We start from the raw sequence: 17,960 nt of genomic DNA, 5'->3' as shown, positions 1-17,960 counted from the left end.
GATGCTCCAAGTGTTAGTAAGGCACCATGGGAGAAGGAAGGTTTGATTTAAGCCATCCTTTTCCAAAAACACAGATAAAGAAATGCCAGGTTCCATGTTTTCTTAGGGGGTAAGATGAGCATTATTACAGTGCCCAAAGATTGGGAAGAGTTCAACCACCTTGATACCTGCAGGACATAATCAGTCCAGGAGGTTCCGGGAGTGCATCAGTGAGAACTTCCTGACCCAAAGGATAGAGGGGCCAAGGAGGAGAGGTGCTTTGCTGGATCTTGTGCTAACCAACAAGGGGCTTATTGAGCCTCTGAAGGTCAAAGGCAGCTTTGGCTGTAGCAATGGTAGAGTTCAGGATCCTGAGAAGGATGAGGAGGGTCAAAAGCAAGCTCTCAACCCTGGAATTCAGGAGAGCAGACTTTGGTCTCTTCAAAGGTCTGCTGGGAAGCATCCTAAGGGGTAAGGCCCTGGAGGTAAGACGAGCCCAAGAAAGATGGTTAATATTCAAGGTTCAGCTCTTCCAGGCTCAAGAGCAGTCCATCCCAGTGAACAGAGAATCAGGCAAAAATGCCAGGGGGTCTGTGTGAATGAACAAGTAGATCCTGGACAAATTCAAACACAAAAAGGGACTGTCCAGAGGGTGTAATCAAGGATGGGTAAGTTGGGAGGAACACAAAGATGTTGTCTGAGCATCCAGGGATGAAGTTACAAAAGCTAAAGCTCAACTGAAGTTTAATCTGTTCAGGGATGTTAAAGGCAAGGGCTTCTATGAGTACAGATGTGGGACTGGCTAGGGAAAATGTGGGCCTGTTGCCAAATGAGATTGGGGCACCTGGTTACACAGAAGAAGCTGGGGTACTGAATGCCCTCTTTGCCTCAGTCTTACCAGCAACACTGGCCTTCATCCCAGGTCCCAGAGACCAAGGGGAAGGTCTGGAGCAAGGAAGATGTACCTTTGGTGGAAGAGGATCAGTTCGGGGAAGACTTAAGCAAAAAGTCCACAGGCCCTGATGGGATGTACTCACAAGTGCTGTGGGAGCTGGCAGATGTCATTGCAAGGCCACTCTCTATAATCTTTGATCAATCAGGGCAACTGGGGAAAGTGCCCAAAGACCGGTGAAAAACAAATGTCACTTGTCTTTTCAAGAAGGAAGATACTAAAGGCCTGTGAACATCACCTTGGTCTCCAGGAAGATGATGGAGCAACTAATCCTGGAAACCATTTCCAGGTACATTAACAACAAGAAAATAATCAGTAGTAGTCAGCATGGCTTCACCAAGGAGAAGTAATGCTTGACCAACTTGATAAAGTTCTATGATGAAATAGCTGGCCTGGCAGATGAGGGGAGAGCAGTGGATGTTGTCCACCTGGACTTCAGTAAGGCCTTTGACAGTGTCTCCCATAGGATCCTCATAGAGAAGTTGTTGATACAGGAGATGAATGAGCAGTGAGGTGGGTTGAAAACCGTCTCAATGGCCAGGCCCAGAGGATGGTGTTGTGTATTGATTAAGGATCCTGGCTAAAACGTTGTGGCAAAACTAGTTCCTCCAGCCCCAGGATTGTCAAAGGCTAAAAGGAATCATGCCTCAAACATTGTAGCAGGAGATGACACATTCAGTATAGGGTGAACTGCTATTTACATATCAACGACAAGCTAACGAGCCACAGCCCAGGCTGGCTGGCCGATACTGGAGGTGAGGGATGTGCCGGATGGCACACAGCCCCATCTTCTGATATGCCCAGCTTGGCACACAAAGAGGAAAAGCTGAGGCCCTTCAACATGGCCCAGGACTTGTTGAGACTTGTAAATCTTTCGCAATCACCCCTTCCACACCAGACTTTACTCAGAGAGCTATAAAAAAAGCTCACCTGAACCCACCACCCTGAGGACCCTCTGCCCATCAGCCTCACCGTGGGAACTGGACCAGACACTGCAGGACGCTGTGCTCCTGAACTGCAAACCCCAGCATCCTCGTCGTGGGACACCAGAGGCCATACATCATCATACAAGTCTCGTCATCCACGCTGTGGAGCCGTAAGAGTGGCTGGATGCATCAGCTTTTCCTTCTTCCTTTCTCCCTGCTCTTTCCTTCTCTTCTTTTTTTCTGTATCCCTATTTCTTTGTCTCCCCTTCCATGAGTGGCGATATATTACTCTCTTTCTCTCTCTCTTTATACCTTAGTTTTCCCTCCCTCTCTACCACTCTCTTTCTCTCTTTTGCTTTTGAACATATAAGAGTAACATCATCGTAAGCTCTGCTGTGGAATCCTTGTTAAATTTCATATTGTAGCTACTAATGTTTGCCAATACGTTGCTTGTGGAAGGACTCTTGCTGTTAATGTATTGATAAGTTCTGTGATGTCATAAAATACGTTTGCCAAGCCACTATTCGCTGTAACTAGTATTCCAACACATACTTTTAGTAAAACTCATAATTAAATTGGACCCCGAAGGTGACTGTCTGTCATTCACTTTGTATAACCACACAGAATTAACCCAGAGTTAACTCACATCTGGTCTCATCTGTTGAGACAGGGCCCATGTTGCATTCAGAGTTAACTCATCCTTCATCCCATCTATTGAGACAGGACAGATAGCACAACATCTAGTTGGAGGTCAGTAACTGGCAGTGTACCCTGGGGGCCAATACTGGGTCAGGTCCTGTTCAACATCTCCAGTAATGATCCGGTTGATGGTACAGTCTACCCTCAGCAAGTCTGTAGATGACACAAAACTGGGAGATGTAGCTGGTACGAGACAGTTGTGCTGCCACCCAGAGGGACCTGGACAGGCTGGAGAAATGGGATGACAAGAACCTCATGAAGTTCAACAAGGGGAAGTGCAAAATCCTGTACCTGGTGAGAAACAACCCCAGGGACCAGTGTACACTGGGGCAACCCAGCTGGAGAGCATCTGGGTAGAGAAGGAACGTGGGAGTCCACTTGGACACCAAGTTGAGCATGTGCCAGTGGTGTGCCCTTTTTGGAAAGGTTATTGGTATCCCAGTTGCCAGTAGGTTGACAGAGGTGATCCTTCCCCTCTATTCAGCACTGGTGAGGCCACAGCTCCGCAGTATAAGACAGACATCGACATACTGGAGACAGTCCAGCAAATGGCCATGAAGATGCTGAAGGCACTGGAGCATCTTTCACACGAAGAAAGGCTGAGAGAGCTGGGACTGTTCAGCCTGGAGAAGGCTCAGGGGGATCTTACCAAGGTACATAAATCCCTGAAGGAAGCGTGCAAAGAAGATGGAGCCAGGCTCTTCCCAGTGGTGCCCAGGGACAGGACCAGAGGCCATGGGCACCGACTGAACCACTGGAGGTTCCCTCTGAACAGCAGGAAACACTGGTTCACTGTGAGGGTGACTGAACAGGTTGCCTAAGGAGGTGGTGGAGTCTCCACCTCTTCCAACCTCAGACATCCTATCATTCTGTTAATAAAACTTAGAAGAACACTTCCTTCTTGATTTGGCTTGCAAAGCTTAACTAGTTGCCTGCTCCCACACAAGTTAATGCAATTTCCTGCCCAAAAGAGCAGAGACAGTATCAGAACTTGTTCCTACACAGGGAGCATTTTGTAGGCTGAGGGACACAAACTGAAGAGGGATTCATTGCTCCCTTTAATAATGCAAGCAATACCTGTTAAAGGAAAAATTGTTATGCTCTCTTCACTTCAGCAGCATCCATCTCCCTCTGTCTTGCTCCATGGGGACCCAAAGAATTCCCACATGATGCCTACTCTACCCCTGAAATAAGGCATTTAACCGCCCTTAGGATTCACCTAGAGCCTGTGTTTCCCCCAACATTCAGATCCAAGTTTGTTCAGCCTGACTCTCACACCATGATCCAGAATGTTGGAGGGTTTATTTACAGCTATCCAGAGAACACACCATCAAGAGGAATTAGTTACCATGCTTAAAAACGACTCCCGAAACCCATGCAGATGCTAGGCAAAAAGTGCAAAGAAGCTGTAACTGAACAGCATTTATAACAGACTTCTAACATCTTTCCTACGGATCTCTGCAACATACTTTCTTTCTCTTCGTGAGACTGAACACGGGTGTTAAAGCTGCCTCAAACCAGAGGCAGGCCCTCTCGCCTGAGCTCGCGGTTCAAAATCCTCAGCAATGTGCAGGATCAAGGATTCACACGGCTGGCAGGCACCCATGGAGACTGTCATCTCTATGACCTCGGGAGAATTTGGCAGCTTTATAGGATATCCACAAAGTATCTTTTCCTTCTGAGATATTAACTTTTCAGCTGCTCTCATTAAATCTTACTAGGGCTCAAAGAAGGGTTTGATTTTTCTTTACAGATGGCAAGCTGGCAGTAGTATCGGAGAAGGACTGCACCCCTATCTATAGGCTTGTGTTACCAGGACAAAACGTTACTGATATTAAAAAAAAAAAGTTACATCCACCACCTACGTAACTGTGCAGGAACCTAAGTGTGCTTTATTTTTGCTGATGTGGCAGTAGCTCTTCCAGATACATTCTGCAAGCACAGACAGACTGACAGCTGATTCCACCTGAGTAAGGTTGAAATTCATTGATCTCCAGTTCAGGAACGGGAGGATGAGCAGGATGAGACTTTTGTTACATGGTGATCCCCCCGCAAAACATATTGTGCTCCTCTATGTACGACAGAACTCGCCAGCTCCATGCAAAAGAATTGAAGAATCAAGCAAGGCCCACTGGTGAACAAAGCTTTCTTTAATACTAGTTCAAGCACTAGATCAGGGGTGTCAAACTCATTTTCACACTGGGCCACATCAGCCTCGCGGTTGCCTTCAAAGGGCCAAATGTAATTTTAGGACTATATAAACATAGGTGTAGTTACGCTTATACAGTCCTAAAATAACAGTTGGCCCTTTGAAAGCAACCACGAGGCTGACATGGCCCCCGGTGAAAATGCGTTTGACACCTCTGCACTATACGTTGACTTGTTTGAGTCTCACATACAAGTAAGTGGCAAAACACCTGGCTGATTCTCCAGACAGAAAATGTCTTCTTAGATTACAACAAAAAAACCCTAACATTTACATTAAAAAAAAAAAAAATTCAAGATTGCCATTGTGCTTTCGTGCCAAGTGCCAGCTATGTTTTACCATACACCATTACATATATATGTTTTACCATATACTGTTACATGTAATGGTACATTATGCTTTTTTGTCTTGAGTACTCGATGCAATAAACTCTGAAACTCTTAAATAAAAAAGAAGAAGAAATGCCAGATTTTCTCACATTTAAGCTTAAGAATTTATTTCAATCTTCAAACATTGAGGATTCTGACAGTTTTATTTGCTACAACTACTTTTAACAAACAATGTAAAATATAGTTTACATTGAGGATTAGCAGTTCTTTGTAATATGAAGGCAAAATGAACCACAAGTTAGATCATACTGAAAATATTTTGTCAAGATGTTCTACTGTATCAGAAGTAGTAACTGCCAACGGAGCCTGTCAGATATATCATTGTCAGATGCTTCTGACACACCGGTGTCTTTCTGGACAGGAAAAATAATCACTTTTTGCTATCTAAAAAAAAAAACTTTATTTCCATACCTATGGAAGTAAAAAATTTAGGAATTAAAACATTACAGCTAAACATAAAACTAAACACTACAATTGTAGTGAACAAGCAATGCTATGTGAAAAGTTATGCTGAATTTTTTCTGCATTTCCTTAGACCAACATGAACACAGACCAAGCAAGTGCGCCGGTCAGTGCTGAAGGAGGTCAGTCACCAGCTGGGAACCAACCCTTGCGCTAGGATGAAGCCCTTCAGCTGAGAAAAACTCTAAGGCTATTTAAATTAGAACTAATAACTAGTAAGCCAAAGAGAAGTTATTACTGTTTAAAAGACTGGTGTGGCGGAAAAGCATTCTACAAGAGATGAATGCAGGACACAGTGCAGCAGATCCAAATCTAGACACGTTTGTCCCAACATTACAGACAAAACCTCTTTTTCTGCTGCATCCTAGAAAAATTATGGTCAGACTTTAGGAGATTCTGGTGTACATTCACAATAGTGTACATTAGTCAGGATCTCAAACACGTTAATCATCTGCTCCAAACTGAAGAGCCTGAAACCTTTTTATCATGGAGTGGGACCTAAGTATAAACTTAGCTAGGTCCACAGGTATAAGAAACTTAAAAAAAACTTAAAAAAAAATTTACAAATAATTATTTAAAGCTTAAGTATGCTATCCCCAATCAGAAAGTAAGAAGCTAAACTGAGTAAACTGGAAAAAAAACAAAACAAAACAAAACAAAAAACAACTCCAGCATGTGCAGCATTGCAGCACTAGGAACTTGGCTTATGTAAACCAGCTTTTGCTGAAGACACTATGCACTTACAGAAAGAGGGCCCAGGTAGTAATTCCTTTTAGCCTGGAAATAAGCCAATTTCGGGCTTTTTGTTTGGCCTTTTTTGTTTTGTTTTAGTTTATCTCACTGCTACAGTAGGCAGATTTATAGCAGGAAGTGCTGGGAGATGGGGAAGAATAGTTTCATTCTGACAAAGCTGCATGAAACTACTTACTAGGTATAACTGGAAAAATCATAGCGAAAATTTAACACAGCAAAACTCACAGGACTAGAAAAGCCTCTGCTGTCAAGCTGAGGATAGAGTAGCTTCATCTGAATTCAAGGAAAACTGTGCTTTTGTTTCAGAAGGGGAGAAGTGACAGTTTTCCCATGTCACATAATTCACTCAAAAATACATTTTACTGTATTCTAGGAAGTTAGCAACCACTTGTAAATATGTATAGTTCCTAGCTTGTTCAACTTTTACAAGCACTGTAGGAAGAGTACAGACTTCAGGAGGAAGAAAAAAAACCTCTCACTGAAGTTGCTTCAGCTACTCTGATAAAAATAAAAGTATTTGAAATTATCTGATGCTGTATTTAGGCATCAATCTACCTAACTTTAGACCAAGGAGTAAAAATGTCATTCTCTGGAAACCTGAACTGAAAATCAAGCAAATATCACACTCTGTGCATTTAGACCTTGTTAGAGCACAAACATCAATAACCTGCAACTAACAGGTACACTTCATAGTTCGTTGTAAAATCAAGCTATGGCTTCCAGAGCTTGAGCAGGCCATCCTCACTGTAAGTGGCAATCAGGTTCTGGTGGGGGTGGTGAGCAATGCCAATGACATCTTTTTCATGAACCTAGAGGATAAGCAGAAAGATGCATCAGGAAACCCTTCCTCTAGCAGATTCAAGCCAAATACTCTCTTCAAACAAAAATGAGAGGAAAGCTGGACTGAGGTTTAACATGCTTTGTACATACAGCAAAAGCAGAACAACATGCTCCCTCAGTATTAAGTTGCAATACAAACAATTTTTGTGACACAGCAATTACTTTTTGTTGGGTGAGGGAAGGGTTAGTGGAGGTTTACATCCACTGAAATCCATGACATCTAAGTGTTCTCCATTAAATTTAGACATTCAAGCTGGTATTCCTCTTTAGTTTAATCCAAGCCTGATAGCTTTAAATCTGACAGCTTGGTCAGATTCTCCATCAGCCAGAGCCCAGATCAAGACATGCTCTAGTTCAAATAAGTTTGAACCAATTAATTCTTGGCTTGGTGGGTAAATATTTTCATAACTTTTAAAACAGAAATGGCTCTAAAAAAGCCTAAAGATATTCTACAGTGAAATGTTCTGGAATGCATTTGATACCAATCATGGCTGCTAGAATTGAAACATTTCTTGGTACGAGATTTGTCCTTACAGACTTCTCGTTATGGACTTCATACATAACAAACGTTTTGATCATCTTGTTCTTATACCTCTGTAGAAGCTCAAAGTTAAGAACTTACAGTCAGAGTTCGCTCCAGCTTGCCGGTCACTGTGCTAAAGCAATAGAGCACAAAATCTTCACCAACACAGTAGATCCATTCACCACGTGGTGAAAGCGCACAGCAGACAAAGTCACCACCTTCTCTCTTACCAGAGCTGAAACTTCTTACAATCTGCAAAGATAACCACACAAAATTATTTTGAAGGATTAAACTACAGCACATCATTACTATGTTCAGGGCACAGATATCTAGATATCCAACAGATACTGGGCTAGATGATCTTTTGAGGTCCCTTCCAATCCCAAACATACTGTGATACAGGCAGTACTAGTGTGATTAGAACACAGGATCTCTCCACAGCTGCAACTGCTTTCTGCAAGCCAAGCTGTTCTATAAACTGGGTACATAGTCTGCCATGAAAGCAAACTGGAGAAATCAGGTTTAAACCAAGGCTAGGTAATTAGGAGTGCCAAAGAAACTGGTTAAAGTGACTGAGAGAGAGAAAGAGACTTGAAAGAACATCAGTAAGATCACTTACTTGTCCTTGCATATTCATGATGACGACCGTATTTGATCTGTTGCAAACAACAAAGTGTTCTGGGTTTTTAGGCAGCAGAATGACACTGTTCACAGTAATGTCAGTCCCAGCAGTGCTGCCAAGAGATTTGAAGGTGTTTGAGCACTCTGTCGTCTTTACGTTCCAAACCTAGCATGAAACATAAATGTAAAACCAGTTAGCTTTAAAAAACTAAACAAAACCAAGCTGATTCAGGATACAGGGCCCAGATCTTTCAAGGCTGCTGAAGGGAAATATGAATCCCAACAACGGTAGTTGAAAGCAGATTTTTTAAAAATAAATTGCCACATTTATTTTGAAGTGTGAACACCAGGAACAGTTTCAATATAACAGAACTGAAAGCGAATTTCCATTATCCCAATTCAGCCTGGCTCCCTTTCATTAAGCATATTCCCTGAGGGGTGACTCCAGACTTGCTTTCTGGTTTTAGCTAGTATCTGTGAATATTTGTGCAGCCCCTGCACATGCAATTTGCCTTACATAAGACAGACATAAAATCAGTGAAAAAGCAAAGCCTCACTGATGTCAGTGGGAGAAGCATCCCAGTTTGGAGCTGCTACAGGCTCAACACCAGGCTGTTCCAGATGTTTACTAAAAGGAAACGAAACTGCTTGTTGGATATTTAAAATAAAAGATAGCTCACTATCTGTGGAATACACTAGTACAATCGAAATGAAAGATAGCACCTTCTTATGCTGTTTCCACAATCAGGGGCAGTCTAACAAAGAATGCAAATTTGAAGTAATGCCCAATTTAATATGTGCAAAATCTATCACCCTCTCCCAGGCCACATCTATAAATCGGATCTGTTTACCCAGCCCCTGTGCCCTGCATCGATGCCCTACTTAATGTAGCTGTTTCTGTATCAATTTATTTATTTATTATTAACCAGTAATGTCCTGTACACAGCAATTCTTTACTACTCTTAACTACTACACACTCTTTGCTGAGACTAGAAGCCAAACTTAACGCTCCTATAATCAGTTTCATTAATGCTAGATTACCTAGCTTGCACAGCAAGGGACTCCTAAGCACCAAGAAACAAACAGATGTCCAACACAGTAAGCAGGAAAATGACATTATTTCAGACATGGGAATCCCCACATTCTAGGACAAGAGGTGTCACAGACAATTTGATTTCTAGAATAAGGCAGGACCAGACAGGTAAGTAGTGCACCCATGTCCTCCTTTCATAAACACAGCAGAAAAAGGCTCTGCAGCTGTCTGTAAGCAGAGTATGAAACTTCATCAGTTCCCATTTACAGCAACCTACAGCAAAGGCCACAAGCGGAAAGACATTTTTTTGCAGGTAACCCCAAATCCTTCTCCAATGACTGCAGCAGTTAGAACCAATCAGCTACAACGTGCAAAGAGTTTGAATGTGTTACTTAAAAAGGGTAAATGCTATCTTACCTTCACTGTGCCATCAGAGGATGCACTGATAATGTAGTGGCCGTCCTGGGTAAAAGTAGCTTCATTGACGAAGGAAGAATGACCACGGAATTCCTTTAAAGTTTTTCCAGATTTTAAACCATGAATCCTGTCACACAACAGAAGGCAAAACAGAGTGAGCAACTGAAGTAGTCTCAACCATCCTCTGGCTTCAACATATTTTAAATATGAGATACCTTTGATAGGCAGCAACAAAAAGTGCTAAAAACCTGCAAGCCGGAAGTCCCTATCACAAGCCCCTTTCCACAAAGATGTTACAAGTTCCTTTGAGAAGCTTAGGGAAATATCAACTACCTTCAGGTTCAAGGACCGGTAGGTAACATACACTGTACATATTACACAACAGGACTATGAAAGGGGAAACTATGAAGCTGACAAAACGAAAATTAAAGAATTAATTAAGTTTGGAAGTGACCTCTGGAGGTCTCTAGTCCAACGCACTTCTGAAAACAAATCCAACCTTTAAATGATGTTAGCTTGCTAAGGGCCTTGAGCAAGGCCATGTCTAGTTGAATTAAGAAAATGTCTGTCCTTACACCCAGCCAGATTTTTTCTCTTTTGCAAGCTGCTGCCATCGTCTCTTATGGTGCAACTCCGGGAAGAGTTTGATCAGTTATTTAAAAGGAAATTACATCAGCCTTAAATTTTAGTAGGTACTAAAGTGGCTACAGAAATACAGTTTTCAAGAAATCTGAAGTCTTGAGAATGAAATTCCTTATTCCATTTGAAGCTTGCTGTCCTTGATTAAACAACCAACCTTACATAATTTGAATTAAAATATTTATGCTATGGTTCACATGTATCAGTATTTAAACACCTCTCATTAAGATGTTTTGTAATGCCCATTCACTGTGCAGTTGCCTCCAGACCCATACATGTTGATCTAAAGCAATACCATTGGGTTTTACAGTACAGGCAAGAGCCTAAAGCTATTAAACACATTACATAATGCCATTCATTTAAACATAAAATATATACAGTCATCAAGCACGGAATCAATCTGATTCACAATGTCCCATATCCTGCAACTCAGTTTTCAAAAAGACAGATGAGGAAGTTGGAAACCTTGACAAACCAGACAGATGGACTGAGAGAAACCTCATCATCTCATCACAGCTTACGGCTTCCTCACAAGAGGAAGAGGAAGGGCAGGCGCTGATCTCTTCTCTCTGGCAACCAACAACAGAAACCGAGGAAATGGCAGGAAAATGTGCCAGGGAAGTTTTAGGTTGGACATTAGGAAAAAGTTCTTCACTCAGGGTGGTGGAGCACTGGAACAGGCCCCAAGTCTGTCAGTGTTCAAGAAGCATTTGGACAACACACTCAAGACACATGGTGTGAACTGTGGGCTTGTCATATACCAGGACAGGAGTTGGACTCGATCCTTGTGGGTCCCTTCCAACTCAGAGCACTCTGATTCTATGTTGAGAAAAGATGGTTGCAGAACCACCTCAGGTATCAGACTCAGCTGTAGGCTGACTGGCCACAGAAGCAGTCTGCAACAAAGGACCTGGGAGGCCTTGAGAAGACAGTGACAGCCAGCAGTGTGCTGTGGCACTGAGGAACCCCAGCCACACACCAGATGCATTAGGAGAGACACCATCTGCAGATCAAGGTTCCCCTCTACTTGGTAGAGATGTAGCCACCACTGGAGGACTGTGTTCAGTTTTGGGTTGCTACTAAGATGGCCAGAGGGCTAGGCCACATGTGATACATGAAGAGGGCTGGGTGTGTTCAGCCAAGAGAACTGAAAGTTCAGAAGCATCTAATTGCTATCTTCCTTGTAGACAAAAATTAAACTACTATTAAGTAAATCAGAATAATCCCAAAGATGAAAAATAATTGTGAACTAGTCAAAACTGATCTAAGTGACTCTCAACTGCAGCAAAGTGTCTGTATAGCAACAGAAGAGCTTTGTTGCAAACCAAATCTACCCAACAGTAAGCAAATTCCACTCCATAACAAGACATCAAATAGGTGCAGGATCAGGATTACTGCACTACAGAAATGTTAAGCAACACTTTCCAGATGCTAAAAGCTGCAGCAACAAGGGTTTTACCAGGTTTGACCATAGGCTAACTTGAAGTTTGAGTATTTGTGTGACTATTTGCTAGTATTTAAAGTTACAATTAATGTATACTCTTGCTTTTATCTGTCCTGCAATGACCCTTTTATTTTTTGGGAAAAAAAAAAATAAAAATAAAAATAAAGGATACCCAAGTCCTTACTAAACACCTGAAACATTGTAACTATTTGGTTAATATCACTACCTAACAAGATTTTAAAGAATAAATGGAGTCATGTTCTTCTCAGAGTGCACAGATAAAGGACAAGACATAAAAGACTTAAGTTACAAGGAAAAAAAAAAAAACAAAACGTCATTCCTTATGTCCAAACAGAATCTTCTCTGAGAGAGCTGTACAGACCTGGGTCAGAGGCCAAGAGAAGCAGTGGGGTCTCCACCCATGGAGATTTTGAGAAATCAGCGGGACAGGGCCCTGAGCAAGCGCTCTTAACTGAAAGGTTAGTTGTGGTTTGAGAAGTATGTTGTACTAGAGACCTCTTCTAAATTAAACTGGTTTACAATTTATGTCTAGTCTGCCTGGCATAGGTTGCACAGATGCTTGAATTTTCTTAAACCACAGATGCAAACCTGACAACCTTCATACCTGTCCCACAACAATCCATTGCTTTATCACATTATTGCTTAACCAGGTAAGCTGCGGTAACTGTGTGGACCTAGAACATGGAAGGTGTCAGGCAATGGCAAGTTTGTTCAGGTTAGCCCAACCACAGTAAGAGGGATGTGCTTCCTTAGATTTTTTTTCAGACAGACCTCATATCCAACTGCTCTAAATGAACGGACACCCTATCAACTTGCTACAGTACACTTAACTGGATTGTGCACCAAAGCAACTCCAAAGTTTTTATAAAGACTCCCATTCATAGATTCCCAAATCCCCGGTCAAACCAATCTATATTAAAAAGTTTAACTGCTCAATAAGAAAATTCTGTTTTCTGTTCTCCTGCACTGTAGCTCACACATTCTTAAGTTTATTTACCTGATTGTCTGATCAAAAGAAGCACTAAGAATTTGGCTGCTGTCTTTAGAGAAACTGAGGCATGTAACACCTTTACTGTGTGCTCGTTCAAATCTTCTCAGACACTGCCCGCTCTGGATTTTCCACACCTGGAGAAGAAAGAAGGGAAAAAGAAGTGGTTACTTTGTTATGAGATCACAGAACCAATAAGTATTTGTTTCTGAGCAATGCTAAGCTTCATTTGTTTTTATAAGGAATTGCAAAACTATTGCAACTGCAAGTAAATCTTTCTGGTCTCCAACTCTACCAACATACTCCATAAAAAGATTTATACCTTGATCTTTCCATCTTGTGCTCCGGTTGCCAGCATTTCTGTATCTCTGCTAAAGCACATACACAGCACTGCATCATCCATCATCATAAAATTATCTTGTGCCTGGTACTTCAGATCCTAAATGAAAGCAGAAGATCCACCAGTCAAAACAGTGAATTCAAGGAAATATATTTTAAGGCAAAGTGACAAAGTACTAGCACTTTCAGTTATATTTTATCACCTATCATCAAGTAGACCTCACAGCCTTCTAATAATAGCAATGTGCTACTGTCACAATTTTAAATGCAACAACAATGATCCAGAAAGGTAAAAAAAAAGTTATTGCAGAGGGAAGTCCTAACCAGACAATTAAACCCATGTAAACATTCCAGATCAATATCTGAATCACCCAAGCAGACACCCTTTTCAGATTCACAGTCCCCAAGAAATCAAAGCAAGTAAAGTATAGCCTCAATGAATAAAACCAGGTGCTCTGGTCAATGAACTACCCATGTGAAGTAAGCTGCAACTTACTTTTCTGATCTTTCCAGTAGTGAAGTTCCACACTTCAATGAAACCATCAACAGAGCCAGTAACCAGATACTGTCCATCAGGCGAAAACCGAGCACATTCCACATGCGACTTCTGCCCAAACTGTTTTATAGGAGAAAATAAATTAAGCCAAATAAGCAGTTTGAAAGAAGCAAATCATTAAAACAAAACTGTAGTCTCATTTTGGTGGCAAAACCCAGTATTTTCTAGAGGTATGCATCCAACAAATTTTATGTTAAGATGATAAAAAAAATCCTGTCAACACCTACATACTAGAACTTCAAAACATAAACTCTCCTTTTGGTCTGTTAGTATCCGTGAAACTTATATCAAACACTCCACAGTTACAGCATCAGTTGGGCTGGTTGTCTCCATATTTTTGTTTCTGCAGTGAATTGTGTATGTCAGCAAACATCTTTTCTTTTTTCATTTATCACTAGCAGACCTCAGAAATTCCTGAAGTAGTACAAGTTGCTTTGCTTGGAATGACATTTCTCCAGTTAAATTGTCACAGACAATATTTGGTATTTTTATATACTGTTTTTAAATTTTAAATTTTTAAATAAAAATGTTCACGACAACAGAGTACAGAAAAAAGTTTTCACTAGTCAATACAAAAATCCAAGATCAGTACTGGTAAACTAAACAAAATAAGTTCTAATAAAACATTTTTACCCAGCTGCTACTGAACACAACAAATTTATTTTACAATTTCCAACTCATTACTTCTGAAAAATGTTACTTCCGTTCACTGGGAGAACTGGTAGAGCTACTACAGTGAAGTAACAATCCTCACTGTACAGAACTGCTTGGTGAAGCTGAAAAGCTTTCACAGGAGGAAACTGTCTGCTCCATATTGTGAGTGCTTCAGGACAACAACGTCATTACAGCACAGTTTTGCCTTTTGAAATCTATATTATAAAATCCTTGGAAAGGAGATACCGACTATATTAGTAGACCTGGTATGTAGTAGTTCATTATCAAAACTTATGTGGTTCACAGAAGCTAATGTGTGCACACTGAATTTTAAGAAATGAGTATTTCCCTGCACAAATAAAGAAGGGGACTAAGTAAACCACTTTTGAAAACTGAATTATTCTTAACTGTGAAACCAAAGAAACAGTTAATACATTAATCACATCCACAAATACCACAAGCACCCAAGCACGTTAAGGGACCTCATTTCAGAGTCTCATCAAAAGTTGCCTGATGGGATAAAGCACAGAGAAGTTTGTTGTTTGTTGTTTTTTGTTTTGTTTTTCTTTTTAAAAAAAAAAAAAAAAAAAAAGACAGAGGAGGGAAAATACTTACAAAACAAAAAAGAGAACAGAAGAATTCAGAAGGTTTACTCTTATCTTCCAATATAAACCATAAACTGTAGTAACACAGACAAAACCAAACATAACATCACCTTAATATGCCTGCTCAGCTGTGTGGGGAACTTTTCTTCTTCTACATCTTTCACAGCTGCTTTTCCTCTGAACAAGTCGATTGTCATGCCAGGAGGAAGCAGACCCTGATGCTGCTGCCATTTCAGTGCCTGTTGAGAAGTTGAAAGACACACAGTTAGGTACCAGCCAGCACACATCTTCCTCACTAAAACATGCTTCTAATCAACACAATGCAGCAACAGTTTCTTGTACCCTTACAAATTGTACACCTGCACAGTTTGAGACAAATACCCTGCAAACAATTACTTGAAACTAGACTTACCAGATTATACTCCCTAACTCATGACCACAGACAGAACAGAAAGTTATTCCCAAATGATTTTCACAAATGAGAATGACTCAGGCTCAGACTTCTCATTCTACCTTCAGCATGCAATACACAGTACATACACAGTGTGAGTCCAATTTTGTGTTAATTTAAACTATCCAACCTGTGGTCTTTTTGCCTAGAACTACATGCATTAAAATTAAAAATTACAATTAAATTAAATTGTAGATAAAAACTACAATTAAAAATTCAAAAGACGGAACCTTACACAGCCCCTTCAGCAGAGAGCTGCTCTCAGCTACAGGACACGCTTGTCAGCCAAGAAAACTTACTTTTTAACCTTGTAAGTAGGCCAAATAAGACATAAGCCACCAAACAGCAAAATACAAGAAATACTGTCTGCATAGAGTATCAATTAAAACAGTCTGAGAATCAAAAAAGAGTCGTTGTAAGTATAACAACAGAAAGAGTGTGTTAGAACATACTTTGAAAATAATCTCCTCTATGGCAAAGTTCTACAGAAACTGACATAGCTACTAAAATATTTTTCAAGGATTACCTGCCCCAACAAGGCCATAAGACGAGATGGAGGTACCACGCTGACTTCTCCAGCTAAAGCTTGAGCAATAGCAGCTCTCCGCTTCTCTTTGCTACTTCCATCTGGGTACGCCTAGAGAGAAGTTATTTTTACCAAGTGATTCTTCTGAACTGTTTTCCATAAACACATTCCTTGTTCTGAACTGAAGCCCCCGCCAGGTTAATTTTCTGTTAAGCATTCAAAACAGCCCTTCTCTTCAACACCAACCCTTGAAACGCTTGGGATATGCTTTCACCAAAAATATCGGACTGATGCAATCAATCAGAAATATTGCCCTGTTATTACTGTTATTGTACAGTGACAATTTTATTTAGAAAGTGTGCATTTTCTTCTGCTTATATGAGACAGGAAAAGCAAGGCACATATGTCATCCTATGGCAGGGCATAGGTATAAATCCCTAAACTCCCCCCTGCAGCAGACTTCAAAACCACTGCTCTGCTACCCCGTGATCAAGTGTTACACACCATTTCCCAAGGATTTTATAAAACGTGTAAAATCATCAAACTGGGAAGCTGCATGTTCTCAATCCCAGCATGAAAAAGGTGCTGCACACGATTTGCAGCTTGTACCCGATGCTATGGCCCATGTAGGACAGCACTGTGAGGTCTCTACGAACAGTGTGACATACCTCACGCGGATCAAAGTAAGACCTGGCCAGAAGGTTTTCGAGGTGGATGTACCGCTCTGGCTGAGTTTGTTTCAGCATGATCATGGGATCTGTTTGTCTCAGGAGAGACCTGGCAGCCCCTAGTTCCCGGAGCTCAATCAACTCCAACACAACCTGTACAAAGAGACAAAAACCTGCATCAGCAAACGGTAAACAGAAAACTCCAGAGAGGCGCTTGCACGCAGACCAGACAAGTCTGTTCACAACCTGCACTCACTCACCTGCTCATAGAGATCAATGAGGGTCTTGTCGGGCAGCTTCAGCGACTGTATGGCTTGCAGCACTGTGTCCCAGTGCCCGCTGTTGATGTCAGCCACAAAGCTCTCGATACTGTCCACGGTGTTGAGGGACACGGTGGTTTCCTCCTGCAGGGTGGCGAGGGCCCGGTGGAGGCTGTTCTCCTTCAGGTACTGCATGATCAGCCGGATCACGCTGCGGGGGAACAGAGCTCGGTCACCGCACCAGCTCCACGGGCTGCCCTTCCCCGCGGCTCCCCCACCACAGCCCTCAGTCCCCGATCGCCTCAGGATCAGCCGCTCCCCCACGGACACTCCGCCGCACGACGGCTCCCGCGCTGATCCAGCTCCACCGCCCCCTCCCGCCGCCGGGACAGCACCGCCGGGACAGCACCGCCGGCCCTCCCCGCTCCCTTGCCCTCCTCTCCCCGCTCCCTTGCCCTCCTCTCCCCGCTCCCTTGCCGGCTCGCTTCCCCGCTTCCCGGCTCGCTTCCCCGCTCTCTTCTCCGCTTCCCCGCTTCCCCCCTCTCTTCCCCGCTTCCCCCCTCTCTTCCCCGCTTCCCCCCTCTCTTCCCCGCTTCCCCCCTCTCTTCCCCGCTTCCCCCCTCTCCTCCCCGCTTCCCCCCTCTCCTCCCCGCTTCCCCCCTCTCCCCCCCGCTTCCCCCCCTCTCTTCCCCGCTTCCCACCCTCTCTTCCCCGCTTCCCCCCTCTTCTTCCCTCCCGTCCCTTCCCCGCCGCCGCCACACGTACTCGGAGGACTCGATTTCGATCGACATCTTGAGCCGCCGTCACCACCGCTCACGGAAGGCCTGCTGCCACCACTTCCACACTCCGCAGACTCTGCTGCCCCTGCCGCCGCTGCTACCGCTTCCTATCGCGCCACGCCGCGCCGGATGTGACGCGAGGCTGACGTCACGCGGCGGAGGGGGCGGGGGGTGCGTGCGCTGGCACCCGCGCGCCGCGGCGGCGGGAGGGGCGGGCGCCCCCTGGCGGT

The 17,960-nt window shown here is 42.8% G+C and overlaps 1 protein-coding gene across 1 annotated transcript; it reads right to left on the bottom strand.

The window, feature by feature from the left end:
• Positions 1–5,231: 5,231 nt before the first annotated feature.
• On the bottom strand, positions 5,232–17,902 carry SMU1 (SMU1 DNA replication regulator and spliceosomal factor). Its single transcript, XM_065046290.1, has 12 exons — positions 17,717–17,902; positions 16,952–17,162; positions 16,692–16,844; positions 16,024–16,134; positions 15,157–15,285; positions 13,728–13,847; positions 13,215–13,331; positions 12,902–13,029; positions 9,801–9,927; positions 8,349–8,516; positions 7,829–7,981; positions 5,232–7,175 (listed from the first exon to the last, which is right to left on the bottom strand). The coding sequence occupies exons 1-12, from the start codon at positions 17,740–17,742 to the stop codon at positions 7,077–7,079; spliced, it is 1,542 nt and encodes a 513-aa protein (XP_064902362.1). The 5' UTR covers positions 17,743–17,902; the 3' UTR covers positions 5,232–7,076.
• Positions 17,903–17,960: the final 58 nt, after the last annotated feature.

This window comes from Columba livia, chromosome Z, assembly GCF_036013475.1.
Source record: "Columba livia isolate bColLiv1 breed racing homer chromosome Z, bColLiv1.pat.W.v2, whole genome shotgun sequence".
NCBI classification, from domain to species: Eukaryota; Metazoa; Chordata; class Aves; order Columbiformes; family Columbidae; genus Columba; species Columba livia.
Note: the sequence above shows the minus strand (reverse complement) of the source record. Positions and strands in the feature narration are given on the sequence as shown.